This window comes from Falco cherrug, chromosome 4, assembly GCF_023634085.1.
Source record: "Falco cherrug isolate bFalChe1 chromosome 4, bFalChe1.pri, whole genome shotgun sequence".
Classification (NCBI taxonomy): domain Eukaryota; kingdom Metazoa; phylum Chordata; class Aves; order Falconiformes; family Falconidae; genus Falco; species Falco cherrug.
In genome coordinates, this window is record NC_073700.1 from 34875925 (window position 1) to 34891400 (window position 15476).

The 15476-nt window shown below is 42.2% G+C and overlaps 1 protein-coding gene across 3 annotated transcripts in view; it reads right to left on the minus strand.

Moving 5' to 3' along the window:
- The window catches only part of XYLT1 (xylosyltransferase 1), a 202517-nt gene that overhangs the window by 138240 nt on the left and 48801 nt on the right, over positions 1-15476 (minus strand). For 2 of the 3 annotated variants that reach the window (XM_055708619.1, XM_055708618.1), the window contains exon 2: positions 10626-10664. The exons of the other annotated variant lie outside the window; for it this stretch is intronic. In XM_055708619.1, coding sequence (XP_055564594.1) covers positions 10626-10664 — 39 coding nt within the window. The remainder of the gene's footprint in view (positions 1-10625; positions 10665-15476) is intronic. 3 annotated transcript variants of the gene reach the window in all.

Below are 15476 nucleotides of genomic sequence, written 5' to 3' on the forward strand. Positions count from 1 at the left end.
CAAATTATCATCTGGATAATTTGCAAATAACGAACTTAGTGTCATTTTATAGGCACTAAGTGCTTGCTCTTTTAATATCATGATTTTATTATCAGCATTTATTAAAGATATTTTGTTTGCTGTATGTAAACTCAAACATTAGAAGACAGGCATATTATAAGCAATTACAAATGTTAGGTAACATCTACTACATAGGACAAAGTAAAATAAAACACCAAAAGACACAGGAACGAAGAAGCAATAATAAAATTTCTTTCTGGTTCCTGTGAAGTCATGGACTAATATGTATAATAGATTATATTACATGAAAATTTATTTCAGGTCCACAATTGTTTTAAAGCTGACTCTCCACGTAGAGCCAGGAGCTTATCAAACCTGCTTGTAGCACAACCCTTCATGGAAGGTCCTCTTCTAGCTTGGCTTTACTGTAATGCATACAAATTATTAACCCATTACAAATGTCAGCACCTGGCACTTGCTACCTAACAGAAGCCAGCACCACAGGCTCCCCAGCTGCTATTTCCACCTTGATGTGAATTTTAAAACTGCAGATTTTTTTTCTCCAGTGTAGCAGCACATACAAAATAGAGAAACAATCCTGCAACAAGGAGCAGGGAACTGACCCTTCCCCTGAGGGACAGCACAGTTTGCATTCTCCAAAGTGCCACTGCCCCGCTCAAGCAGCACAGGGCAGCATGACCAGGGCAGCTGTGACACTGGCACTGAGGGGTTGTGTCCTCCCGGCCCAAGGAGAGGGTCCCTCTGGGGCTCCTACCTCTCAGGGAAGCGCTCTCTGTGGGGGAAAAATCCCACACCATTCACAGAAAAAAGCAAGGCTTGGCAGGCTGTTGTCTTTGGCTTTGTTTTGTTCCGATAAGGGACACAAGCAACGCTTTGGGGCAGCGAGCAGGCAGAGAGGGCACGTTGCCGCTCCGTCCGCGCTGCGGTGGTGCCAGACTCAGAAGTCTCACAACCTCGGTATTTTCGCTGCATGACAGATTTTGCTAATCCTGTTCTGAGGCTGTCAGCTCTCTACATTCACACAATGCACGGAGCTTAGGCAGTAATACAGGGCCTGGCTTTAGCTTTGAAAGGCAAGTCCCAAATTCAGATGCTCTGCTGATTACTGGACACAGCTTCCGAAAGCTCAGACCCTTCATACAACCTTATCAAACAGACAGTTTGCTGTGGCTGGATGCGGTCGAAACGTAACTGACGGAGGAGTGCGGGGCTGCCTATTGACTGGATGCAGTCATTTGCAGCCAGGGCCACCCTGTCATCATGACTGGGATGCCATAAAGAAGTGCTGAAGAGGAGGGAGAGCAGCTGGCACACGTGGGACACGCAAACCAAAGCGCCCTGTTTGGCCTCGGCCAGCGCAAGATTTTCAGTCACAGAAACGACACTGAACCACACAGTTCCCACCAGTATTAACAAGGGTCCAGACCAGCAAGTCACAATTTTGGCTTCTCTTTCCTGAAGAGCAAATATAGGGAACATTTCAAGTAATCAAATATTATTAGCTTACTTCTAACTTCCCATGGAAAAGTGTTCTCAGACAAATTCCATCACTTCCATGAATGTCCAGCTAGCACCCTTGGGAGTGACTGTCAGCCAGCTGTCACTCAGTAGCCCACTGCCTCAGTGTCAACTGTAGCAATGAACACTGTTGTTAAGACAATAAAATGTTTGCGTCTTTTTCTTTTAATTTTTGCTTTGGCTTCAGCACTACAATCTATCCAGTTGCAGTCATTTTCCCAATCATCAAACAAAACACAAGAGTATGCAATAAAGATGTTACCTCCATAACTCCATTGGATTTACCAGCTACTAAAATGCTTTTATTGCCAATCTACAGCACAGTAAATTCCTCTTCTAGCAATACCAGTGAACTCTGACAAGGCAAAACTACCAGGACTGCAAAGTTACATCAACAAGTCTGTAAAATAAGGCTGACATGGGAAAAGGAACATTAATGTGAAAAAGCGCATGTGTGAACTGTGCAGCAGCACAGGCATGCGAGCAAAAGAACCTTCTGCATAATTCATCCTACTTCTGTAAACCCAGAATAACAGTTTTAGAAGTAGGTTCTCCTTGTACTGCAGTCTCCACTACTTGAAAAACCGGGTAATTGCAAAAACAGAAAAAACTTTGAGTGTTTCATGAAAAAGTGGAGGTAGCCACTTTGAAGTTGCCCTGGCTAGAAAAATACTGTAACTAGATCTGGAAAATGATGCATGCAAAACACAGCTGTGCATGTCTATACTTATCCAGTAATTATCTGACTGTTTTTCAGACATTATTTGTGTGTTTTTATTTTCTGTTCTATGCTTCACTGCCCAAAAAATGGAATTATCGCTTTAAACCACTTTGCTATACAAGAGCTATTTATGCCATTAAGGTCTAATCCCAGCATAACCAGAGAAAGAGAAAATTGCGGGGGGGGGGGGGGGGGATGGAAACCAAAGTAACACTACAAAAGCCTTTTCAGTTGCATTTACCTGTAGGCATTACAGAAAATGATTAACACAGAAACAGACCCCACATTTCAGTATCATTTCTAAACCAACCCCAAAGCAAAATGCATCCCAGATGTCTCCCAAGAAATGCCACACAGAGAACACTGCACAAGTGCTAACATCAGAAACTGGTCACCTGCATGTAGCTTTTCATTCCACCTGCTGCACACAGCCTTCCACAACTACACACCAGTCACACTGGCAACTTGGCAGGCTGGCAAGTCAATCTGCATCTGACTCGCTGCTCACATTAATACAATTAAGTCACATCCTCAGCCAGGATAAACCAATACTGCTCTTCCTCAGTCAGGAGAGGCCCAGTGAATTAATTACTCACCAGAAGATCCAGTTTCCTGCATGTAAAAAGTCTCCAAAGATAAAAATGTATTTTAAACTACTGCAAAGTAAGAAACAGAGGTGTGATACATAGCGGGGCTTATACGAAAAGTTTTCCTGAAGTCAGCTGCACTTAAGTAGGTGCTTGTAATTAAGTATGCTCTCAAATGTTAGCCTAGGAGGTGCTAAATGGGGAGCTACCTAATATTTGACTAGAAAATAATATGTGAATTCCTCGTATCTTGCTGTTCTGAGCTGTTATCAGAACAACTTCTAGATGTATTTCACTTAAAGAATGGGAACAGATACCCAAGGATTCAATTAGTCTCAGAATATTTTGGTTTGTTGGCATCATCCTCTATTTGCTATCAGAACTGCATTAGAGCTTTATTTAAGCAATCAGTCAGACCTCATGTTATTAAATATTAATCTTTTAGCCTTTAGCCCAGTTACCATTATTCTGGAATAATCAAGAATTTTCCTGTTCTGTGATGTCATTTGAAGTACAGAGCATAACAGACAGTGTACAATAGCATTACTGTACAGCAGGGACAGGGTCATAATGAACTGTTTGGTTCTGATGGTAATTGATTATAATCAACATAATTTGTATATCATCCCTTCTGCCAATTTGCCCTATAGAATAAAAACAGGCAAGCACAGAACTACATTTTACAATTCTCTTTCCATCAGAGGCTAAACACAAAATTAGGTATTGCTGGTAAGCATTTCGAATGCTGTGCAAATTAAAAAGATATTGGCAAATCAGCTTCTGTTGGGAAATATCACAGTTGTCATATCTTTTTAAGATCTTAGCTTGGGAGCTTAGGGCTTTGGTAGTTGTACTGTTAAAGATATTCGTAACTAGAAGATAACTGTGTAAAAGCACCTTGTTTCTGAAACTGCAGCACACATGAATGGACTCATGGACAATTAGAAAATACCCTGTTTCTAGAAAGGGCAAGAATATTTTCTCAAATTAGTATTAAAAGGGACAGACAACCCACTGGACAGGTCCACTGAACACTTCGAGGAACAGAAAAAAATCAAAAGCAGAGCTGACATCCACAGAATATGAGCTGTAGTTCAGGCTTGATTAAATGAGAACAAGGATGCCTAGCAAGCTCTGGATGCAGAGTTCAAAGAGTCAAAAATACCATCCATTCTGTCACAGAAGCTCCCTTCCACATGTGCTGGGTCTGGGAAGTTTGCCCAGGCTGTACCTCTCAAAGATGAGATTTCATTCTCAGTGCCATTCATGGGACAGCTTTTACAAGGACCAAGCAGACTGAAAACATGCTGAAAATATCACATGTCCTCCAAAGAACAGGAGAAAGGAATTACATGCTTACATAGCACCCTGGTCACTGTGAGCTGATGGCTAGGTGCTTTTTTCTTTCACTACAAAAATAATGTGGAAAGCTTTATATAAGAGGTTTTTTGATTTATTTTTTTTAAGAAGTTTCATATTAAAATTCAAGATTCACAGCATTAGTAGAAAGGAATCTAAATGACACGTGGTGTGTACCCTCCTCATGCAACAGACTGTTGCAAAGGACTCTGTTGGCCTTCAATGCCAAACTTCTCATGGTTTGTTCATAGAAGTAACGGAGAACACAAGTGCTAGAGATGTGAGTTCTAAGCCATATGCTCTTCCCTTCTTCCTCTCTGTGTACACGGCCAAATCACATACAATGACTCTGTGTGTAACTAAAAGCTAAAACTTTCCAAGATGCTGCATGAGACTGTACCTAGGTATCTTCAATGCAAATACCACCCAGTTAATCTTGCAGAGTATTTCTCATGTATATCCAAAAGGATCCACTCAGCAGATACATTTAAAAGACGTATTCTCCTAAACAGATCTAAATTCTCTTTGTGTGATTTAAAAATTGAGACATTTCTAGCCACTGTTTTTCTAGGTTTATCTTTGCCAAAACCAGTATATCTGATTAATAGGCAATAACAGCTCAGCAATTTGATTGCATTGGATATTTCTACGGGGACTGCATCATGAAGATTTCAGAGGTAAGTCCATGAAATCTACCTGTATTTTCATGTTCCTCAGCAGGAATGAAAACATGCTGTTTCCTCTTCCCTTTGACAGCAGAATGCAAAATCTTGCTTTTTAGTGACCACAGTGCACTGCAAGAAATTGCATCATTTTCTCCAGTGGCTGTATATCCCATAGGCATTTCAGCTCTTTACTCACTTCAGCGACTTATGAAATGGCATGGGTTCCTCCTTGCCCCCCAAACTAATTAGCTGGAAGAAAAATACTTCCCTGCGTTTTGAAAAGGAAGTACCTGGAAGCTTACTTTATCTTCACAACATGATTTTATGAAAGACTCCATGTTAACAGTGTTACCAATCACAATTATCTTGTTACAAAAGCTGCAACATGCTCTTTTCTAGAGGCTACAAGATTCTTGGATTCATGTTTTTTTCACGAATATTGACTAGAACTGGAAAAATCCCCGAGTTTCTAACTTGAGATAACCATAAGACTCAGAAAGTAATCCCAAACACACCCAAAACCAGACACAAAAGATTTGAAGTATTATTTTTTAGTCATATTGTTCTAAAAAACAGTTTCCCAGTTATTTAATGATTCTTTTCCATACGATACTCTAACAAATAATGCAGGGATTGTTTTCTGTTCTTGCTTTTAGTAGCAGATACAGTACCTTTCTGTATGCAATTCTTATCTACTCTTACTGGGAAATGCTGATTACATGGCACAGAGGTGAAATCATCTGCGCAGCCCCCAGTGAAGCAGATACTGACCAAGTCCAGGCACAAAGGGCAAAAGGATCACTTATCTGCAAAGGCAATCAGCACAATTAGGCAACTTGTATGGCTGCTGCTGCTGCACTTGTGCTCTGGATCCAAGCAGGGCTGACAGCACCCCGTCGTTCCCAGACAAGAACCAGGTAAAAGGTGCGCGAGCTTTCCAGGCAGCACAGCTGAGGGTTACAGTTTTAAATTTCAGGGTTGAACAGAAGAAATAATTAAAGGTCAAACAGCTGAACATGCAATTATTTAGACTCCTATAGGCAATGAAATTATTTGACTTGTACCTAATGGCAAAGACATCTTGCAAGAAACACACCAAGAGTACGTTTTTGCTGTTCAAAGCAGCCACTTAATTGTGAAGTGCAACACCCACAACAGTGGCGCACCATGAACCTTCAGTTCCGAGTCTTTTATTGAATTAATCCAGAAATCAATTTCAGAGAAAGGAATTACAAGATAATAAGTACCTTTTATTATGACAATTTTTGTTCCTTACATGACGCTCTCCAGGGTAGGGCATTTTCGTTCTAAAAAGAGCTAGCTCTTTAAAAAAAATATTAAATGAAATGGTAGAGAGGACAATGACAAACAGTCTCTTTAAAGGCACTACTGCTAGAATACAAATTCTGTCTGGGAGCGCTCAGTGTCTGAGCTGTTCTTAGAGACAGGAGGCTGACACGGGTATGAGGTGCTGAGCCGACACGCTGAATGCTGGGTATACGCTAATTACAGGAGGGTATGGAAAAGCAGTCTGGTTTTACTGTATTATGACAAGCACACTGCTGCTTGTACTCAAGCATCAATATTTACTTCACCAATGTGGGAGAGCACTTGTGTGTCATGGGAAGAGGTCTTCAAAGCATCCTTCACACCGGCTCTTTGCCAATGTAACCCTCTCCGGACTGGCATCCCCCCTTGGCTAAGGTAACTTTCCAGCTGAAACCCTCCTAGCGTGGCATGCGTTACACGCAGGTCTCGTGTTTGGATTCTGAATGCGCATGTTATTTCAGCAATCTCCAAGTTCCACACCTCAGTAGCACCTGGGAACCATATCCATCACTTCAAAGGCAGGCTGCAAGCCACCAGCTATTCTCACACAACAACCCCAGTAAGAGCATCTTCTGGAAACTGCACAGCAAAAACCAGTTCATATTTTGACTTCTAACAACACAGAAAATTCTGACTGGTATTCTATAGTCTGGGAAGACTGTAATTTTTCGATTGGTTGGGTTTGGGGTTTTTTTTGTTATTGTCATCAGCTTAAAAGAGATGCTGCTGACCCCCAAGCGGTGGAAAACCAACCACTTGCCACACAGGCACAAGGGTGCACATCTGCCTGCTGCAGGCTTAGCACAGCACCCCTCAGATGGTGGTGCCTCCCTGGGCAAGCACCGCAGCACACTCATGCTGGGATAGCACCAGCAGAAGGAAAACATGTGGCAAGATTTACCTTTCACAGATGAAGGCAGAGGTAAAAGCTGCAATTGGTGCACCAATTACTCAGTCCTGTTACCTGATACACAGATCCCCATTTCCTCCACCAAATGCAATACTCCGTGGTGTCCCATATCAGTAAGCCTTAGAGGGCTCCCCAGCATCCAGTCACACAGCTTTTATCAGTCACAAAGCTACAGCTTTGGAAGAAGACCAAAAACGAGCTCTCTAACCCAAAGACACTAACAAAACTCCATTGCTCCAAGGGAATGAAAAACTGGGCCAAAATTTCTCTCTGGGCTAACTGCTGCTGAAGCCATTACATTTGGCTCCTGGTATTTTTGTGAAATGAAGGATGGGAAGTGTGAAATGCAAACAGCCACAGTCTCATTGATGGAGATAGCTTTGGAAATCATGAGAAAAGTAGTCAGTCACCGCTGTTTCAGATGTAATACACAACCATCTCAGCTGCCGAAAACAGCTTTCATTCTCTCTTTGTTTTCTTCATTCTCTCCAAATTATGGTCAGTTTCCCTTTGCGTGACAGTGCAGACAAACATGCCTGAACCTTCCAAATGAATGCTGACATGACCTTATCAAACACCTCAAGGATGCTCAGGGGTATCTGGTTTTAGCATTAGGGCACAGTGAGATTTAGAGGTAAGAAATGGGAAGTTTGTTTTCAAACTATTTTTTCCAGTACAGTAAACCCCAAGTGTCTGGGTTTCACCCTAAATGAGTACTATTTTGCAACACAGTGCAATGCAAATAAATGTGCCACATCCTACTCCCTTGAACACAGCTTATTAAATAGTTGTTAATCTGCTGCACCAAATTTATACATTACATGAGTCATGCTTGTTACGCACCATTTAACATGAAAAAAGCTAAAGAACAGTTGTTTGTGAGCTGTATAATCTCACTTACAAAAACAGAGCAGGGAGAACAGGGACTGCCCAACTGCATCATCTCTTGGCATCCTGTCCCAGCACAGGTAGGTATAAATGAATCAGACTGATCCCCAATATACTGCTATTTGATTAACGTGAGTAGTGTGATTTGGCAGGTTCAATTTGAACAAAGTATTTTGACATGCTTCTAAAAGAGAGAAGAATGCGAGGGAATTACGTGAGGGAATTGTGCAAAAATTATTTTGTTTGCAGAAGCTGTCTATTCATTGGAAAAATATTATCTGAAAACACTTGGCTTAGCTCTCAAGTAAATGTTTTCCCTCTGTTCACTTACACACAACCCAAAATAGACCTTTATAGAGGAATTCAAAAAGAGAACTGCTGAAGCTGTGCTGGTTGGAAGAATACCCACATTCTCTCTTTAGAAGATCACTTGCAGCCATACCTGTAAAATTTGCAACAGTTGTACATCTGATTGGAAAACTAGGGAAAGGAGGGGAAGTGACATGAAAAATTCATGAGAAGGCCTCCATAATATGGTCCCCTTTCGACACACAGCACACGTTTGAAATGTCAACATTCAAAATACCAAGCAGAGCAGAGTCAAGACAGGAAACCAGAGGGCAGCGGAGTGAAAATCTCAAATGAGCCAACTCATCCCAAGATTGTGCAGGAAACCACTAAAGCAGAGAAGCTGCTCACCAGTCTACTCAACATGTCTCAAACACACACACTACTATTCTCCACTCACATCTGTCCCCAAAGAAAAAGGATGAGAATAAAACATGTGGGGAAACTTCTGCAAATTTGAGGATTCTTTACAAACCATGTTAGTTAATGTTATGTTTGAGTTGGCAAAACATTAAAGCTGCTGATGTTGTTTTTCTCATGCTGCTTTTTCACATCAAAGAAAACAGATACCCTTGCAGCTAAGACGGTGGCCCTGTCCTGAATTGCTAACTTCTCAGTCTGGATATAAAACAACTACAGCTAATCTGAACGCTTTTCACCACTTCACCTAAAGAGAAATGCATCCCTAGAAACCGAAGTTGTGCCCTGTCCTTCAGCTATGATACCCAGACTTACTTCCACCTCTCAGAGAGTCCCATCGCTGCCCACTCCAGGATACATGCCTGGTCTCAGCTCCTACATTTGAGCACCCCCCAGCAGTCCAGAACACTTTGGGATGTAAGTGTGTTGGCCATGAGACTTTGGTTTTGGCTCTTCTCACCTATTTCAAGGTCAGGAGTAAGCAGCTTTGTAGAGAAGATGGGACTCAGAATTGGATGTGGCTTTCAGTAGCACTGAAATAAACATCAACACCTATGAGCATACACTTAATTTCTACCTTATATATTCATTAAACAATGTGTTTATGCTCTCCCTGACCCCAAAAATATTAAGGCCCCTTGAAAGCACAGTGACTTTTGGAGTCACCCAGCACCCCTGCTGACAGTCTTAGCAAGGAGGCAACAGGCCAGAAGAGTAAAGGACATGCAGGCCAGGGAAGATACAGACTGGCAGGGCAGAACAAGGAAGCGATATGCTGGGGCTGAAGGCATCACCTCAGCCAGTAATCTGTGGCAGCTGTACCAGCTGGAGCTGATAATCTCCCTTTCACTTCCTTCTCCTTCAGGTGTGAAATCCTCACAATGTGCATTCTCCCCTAGTACCTTCACTAACACAAACTGCTGCTCTTACACTATTTTAAGTCAGTAATAAAATAAGTCTTCATTATTACTGTATATTTCCAGTTCTACATCACACACAGATTAGAACTTCATTATGTACTCTGTGTTTTGTTACAACTTTATAATGCCACTGTGTATAACTATTTTTGTGATTCTTCCTTGCCAGTTTCAACTCACAAAGGCTTAGCTCCAAAGTGAGGTCCATAAAAAAAAGATGTAGTAGGCTTGTTGAAACAAATAGCAAAACAGTCAAAAGCTTTCCCCAGAGAAAGGCCAACAAAAGACAAAGGTAGACATACTTATGCAGTCACTAAGGGACATTGGAAATGTGTGTTCTGAATAAACACCCATCTTCAGTATGCAAGTACCATTGCCTTTGCTGCCTCCCAAAGATCAGCGAGAATGAAAATCAATGATACTGCCTTGTTAGAAAACACAAGTCAAAGCATCAATGACTTTGTAAAATTCCTTCTGTCACTTTGACCTTCTGGTGCCAGGCATCTCCATGGATTCATTACCACTCACTGTAATGTCTAAAGAGGAAATCCACAATGCTATAGTATTTTAGAGTAACACGCTAGCAGCAGGGATCATAACAAAAGCTAGGAAGCTGAGTATGCAAAAAGAAAGGAGAATTAATTCCATGAATGGATTCTTGCACTGCCTTGAGCACTGCATCCTCTCTTCTAACAAGCACAAGTCAATTCTGCTGTTGTCCAGCTGCACACCAGGTCCCTTCCTCACCATCTGCACCTGTTTCCTGTAAAGAGTCTGTTCTCTCTTGCCCAGTCAGTCATGCTGGGAGCTACTGCTGTTACAGTTGTACCTTCTCCAGGGTCACCAACACAGTTAAATACCATAACTGCAGTGGGCAACAGCAGATCAGCCTCTTTCAGAGGATCTCTTAGACAAAAGAAGGGTGGTGGGGGTGGTACTAACCTGCGTCTCCAAGCTGGTGTAGGGACTAGGAGGTTCAATCTACAAAAAGAGCAGATAGAAACAGCCATTACTCTGGAATAGTGGAAAAGATGGTGTTTTGAGCCATTACTGGTCCAAAGCAGCGATGTAAGGAACAAACACATCTGCTTGAACAAGGATGGTGGGATTATTATTTTTAAGAGATCCCCTTTCCAGGCACCCTACCATCACACATAAATTACAGGATCTCTACAATATCTGAATGTGTGAAGCAAGTTGCAGTAACCAGAGTATATCAGAGACAGATTAGCTCCAGAACAACTCAAGGCTACACGCAGGCCCTTACATCTTTGATTTATCCCTCTGTTACATTTCTTTCTTACATTACAATTGACTGGTGCTCCTGTAATTTCAAGGCATTAGAACCTTTTCAGAAAGTTGATCAGGATTTGATGATGAAAGCACTGGCTGCATCATTGGCAACATTTTTTGCTCCCAACAGCTGCAGTTACGTGATGGTTGTTTTATTTTCCATTAAAATTTCATCCTGATGAATGCCTTTCTCCAGCTCTATGCGTTATATGTGCAAGTGCACCATGTATTTTCTGCAGTCTGGCATCTTCCTTGGCATCAAAATCTGAACTCTTAACTTTGCTTGGCCAGAGGATTCAAGCCTCATTAAAGAGCTTCTAAACACAAAAGCACAAAAATTGTCTATTTAGCCAGTTAATTAAGAGATTAGAAAGAGATAACATCCCTCCAGGAGACTCCATCATTAGTGCTCTGGGACTAGTGCTCAAGCAAAATCTTTAAAGGAACATCTTTTAAAGTACAAGGGACATTTCAAACCTTAGTCCTGCTGGTCCAGGTATTACTCTGCAAGGTCTCGCTTTCTACAACATTCTGTTTAATTGGAAAGCCTAACAGAGTGGAACCAGGTCAATGATGCTTTCTCTTCAATCCATCACATCTATTGAAATTAGACAGCTTTAGTTTCGTAGAGTAAATATTCTTATCTGTCAGATTATTGGGCTCCTGAGACTAATTTTGAATTTTGATATCCCCAGGTACTCAGGTCACTGTGATTCTCACTTTGGCTAAACCACAAAACAGAATGAAAAAAAAGACCTGGCTTTCCTCCAAGAAACCATGTATTCCTTTTAATTATACCTATAAAGCAGCTTTTGGTTTAGTATTCATTGTAAATATACTAATGAAGAAACAAGCTGTCAACTCGGGGGAAAATAAAGTCAAGGAGGAAACTGGCCTTGAAACCCTCAATACATCTCTCCCACACTCAGTAAATCCTGGGCCAGGCAGCACGCTATATCCAGATGAAAAAGTCCATGATTACCTCTGTCACACTGCTAACTTAAAGGTAATCTTTCATCAACATGTCCTAACATCGGAGTAGCACTATTATACAAATAAGTAGATACTATCTGACAACTGGCCAAATGATATCAAGACTGGAAGGAGACTGAGAAACCTCAGGGAAATCCAAGTATCATGTAATCAGCTAAACTGGGGTGGGCACTGAAATTATCTGAAGGTGAGAGGAATCTTGTCCCTGGATGGCTTTACGTTTCTAAAGACAAATGGTGTCAGCACTCACAGCTCTTCTTCATAGACTTAGCGGGGATAAACTCATCTATTTTGCAGATGGAATTGTAAGCAATGCTCGTTTGGTCACAACACGCTCCCACTCACATTTATATCATAGCAGGAAGATCCCAACACTGGCAGGTGTGCGTGGCAGATATAAAGTGTGTTTAAACAGAGCAAAATACTACTTTAACAAAGAGCAGTCCCGCTGCACAGACTCCCCTTTGGGAGATAGCTGGATTTTCTCAGTCACTGCCAATTTTATCGCAGACAAAAGCTTTTTCAGCACGTACTGTTCACTTCCAAATGACATGATTTCTATAAGAGGAAGCAGCTACTGTATGTATACAACATCCTGGAAAGATCTGGGAGTTCCTGTAATAGATAAGGCTTCAGACTATTTAAAAGCCAGACAAACTAAGTCCAACGCTTGCTGAACAGAACAGATTTCTGATATAGCAGGGGGACCTGTTTCTCCCTGTCATTACAGTCATAGAGTCATTTAGGTTGGAGAAGACCCTTAAGATCACAGAGTCCAACCATTAACCCAGGACTGCCAAGCCCACCACTAAACCATGTCCCTGAGTGCCACATTTACACTCTTTAAATACCTCCAGGGACGGTGACTCAACCACTTCCAGGGCAGCCTGTTACAGTGCATGACAACCCTTTCAGTGAAGCAATTCTTCCCAATACCCAATTCTAAACCTAAACCCACCTGGCACAACTGGAGGCCATTTCCTCCTGTCCTGTCTCAACATCTTTCTTAGAGCGAGGGGCTCAAAACCGAACACAGCATTGGAGGTGCAGCCTCACCAGTGCTGTGTACAGGGGGACAGTCACTGCCCTAGTCGTGCTGGTCACACTGTTTCTGATGCAAGCCAGGACATATCAATCACACACATGACACTGTGTTTGCTTTTGAATTATCTGAGAAAAAAAAATAATGAAAATTTGACTTTTATGGGCAAAAGTAGCAACAAAATAATGTACATTTCTCCCTCCCCATTTCCCACTTTCTTGCACCAGCACAGTTGCTAGAGATGGTGTAGGTTTGGGGGTTTTATCCCTTTCTCCCAACAGCAGTTCACACCATGTAACATCACTGCCTCTCCGCACCCACTGACTGTGAAACAAAAATGAAGAGACTTTGCCAGTTTGTTGCTGGATTCTGCCTCACACAGAGGCAGCTGCTTTCCCTCAGAGCTCAACTGCCCACTCTGCTTTTCTGCTTCACTCATGCGGTTACAGGTACTGCACTCATCACAGCTCTCAGAGCTGACCTGAAGGTCCCCAAAACAAAACCACAGAGTCTGCATCCTAATTCCCCTCTTTAAATGAGGCACTAAGGAAGCTGATGAGAGTGACGAAGGAGGCAGAGCATAAACATAGTTAAATTCAGTTTTCAACTGCAAAAAATACTTTTCAAATTTGAGCTCAATGTCAGCAACCTAAAAGAAAGACTTTCACTCTTACTGTAGGAAGAGGTATATTCTTAAAATGATTTACCTATCACTAGTGCCAAATAAGTATGTCACATTTTGGTAAATCCCACTGCTCTTTCTCCAGCTCCTGTGTGTGGCCTGATGCACAGTTATGTATGCTAACAATAGCCCACAAGTGAGGGATGAGGGTATGCACTTTTTTCTTTTTTTTTTTTTTCTTTTTTGAAAGTTACAGCCTCTCTGCTTTGTCTAACCTGCCTGGTCTCATGAATTATTAGCTGCTAATGAAAGGTCTGAGTCAGAAAGAGTTATTGCTTGTCCTCTTATATGCACAGAAATGCTTAGGAACAAACAGCAACAAACAGCACTGTTCTGAGTGAAGTTTTGCTTGGTCTGTGCATGTTTCACTTAAACTCTCCAAGTTACAGCAGCCTGCCATAGTACCACAAGAGTCGTTACAACTAAACAGTGGAGACATCGGCAATCGTCCCATCTGAAATTTCAGACTGCCATTTTTGAGCGCCATGAATGATTAATCTCCAGTGCTTGTGATCAAATGAAATCTGTCGTGGAACTGGAGTGTAAACAATATGTGACAGTACCGTATAAATTGCACGACACATTTATCACGTTTAAAGACTGATCAGGGTAAAACTCTTCACTATTGAAAGGTGACACTGAGTACAGCAACTCTCTGCTGGGGTCTGGTTACCGTATTTTTTATGAAGTGTTAATGTCTGTCTCACATAAAGACACAGCTGTTTTTACAGACCTTGCAACCTTCCCAAAACAAAACTAAAGGATGGGAAAACTCAGAGAAACTGAGGTACAGCCAAATAAACCAACTACTCCAAAGTCACACAGGAAATATGAGAGAAATCCCTAAGCCACATCTCTCCCATACCACAAAAAATTTAAATGTTTTTCTAGCACCATTTTAAGAGACATCAGGTTTGAATATGGTAACTCAACTTACCCCTCAGTCTAGTCACACATATTTTTGGTGATGGTACAAGACTGACTGCAGAAAAGCCTAGTGTTAGACTCAGCAAGTGCTGCTGTTGACCGCACTGGACCGTTCCTGCAGATGTGCCTTCCACTCACTGCCCCTTCTACCACTGTGCGGTTTCAGTCCTCATGCAGCTCTGTTCAGCTTTGACGAGCGTGGCACACGCTTGAAAAATGGGTTTTTTTCACTCTATGAGCTGATTTCCACTCAGTTACTAGTCATCTCTTTCCATCCCTGGAGCAGCACGGACCCGCATGTGGCTTGGCACAGGGCAGCAGCTCCCCAGCAGCATTCCCAGTTGCAGGTGCCCTCATCCCAGAAGCACAGCAGTCACACCACAGCCGTTTTTGCGCCTATGTTTTGTGGAGCCAGGCCCTGACCCACACAGGTGAACCAAACCAGTCTGTTCTTTTTTAAATTTTATTTATTCTGTGTCATTTTACAGCTCAATAAGTTCCTCCCGCCAGCTTATGACACAAGGCACAGAGAGTTGTGCTGGCACAGCAGAGGGGTGGCCAGCAAAGCCAGGAGGGGGAGGATATGAAGGAAGAACCAGCAGCTGGCGACAGGGTCAGCAGGCAAGTAGCAATAGCAAATGTCAGCATCACCACCAAATACTTCTTCCCATGAAACCAGAGTTTCAGATGAAGACACAAAACATTCACCTGAAGGTGACATTTCACACATGCTCTCCAGCTCGGCTGCCTGCAAGGCAGGACCACGTAACAGCAGCTCCCTGTGTGGGCAGTGCTGTTTTCACAAACTGCAGTTGAGGGCTACAGCTATCCCAAGGGACTGTGGCTTTGTCTCTTC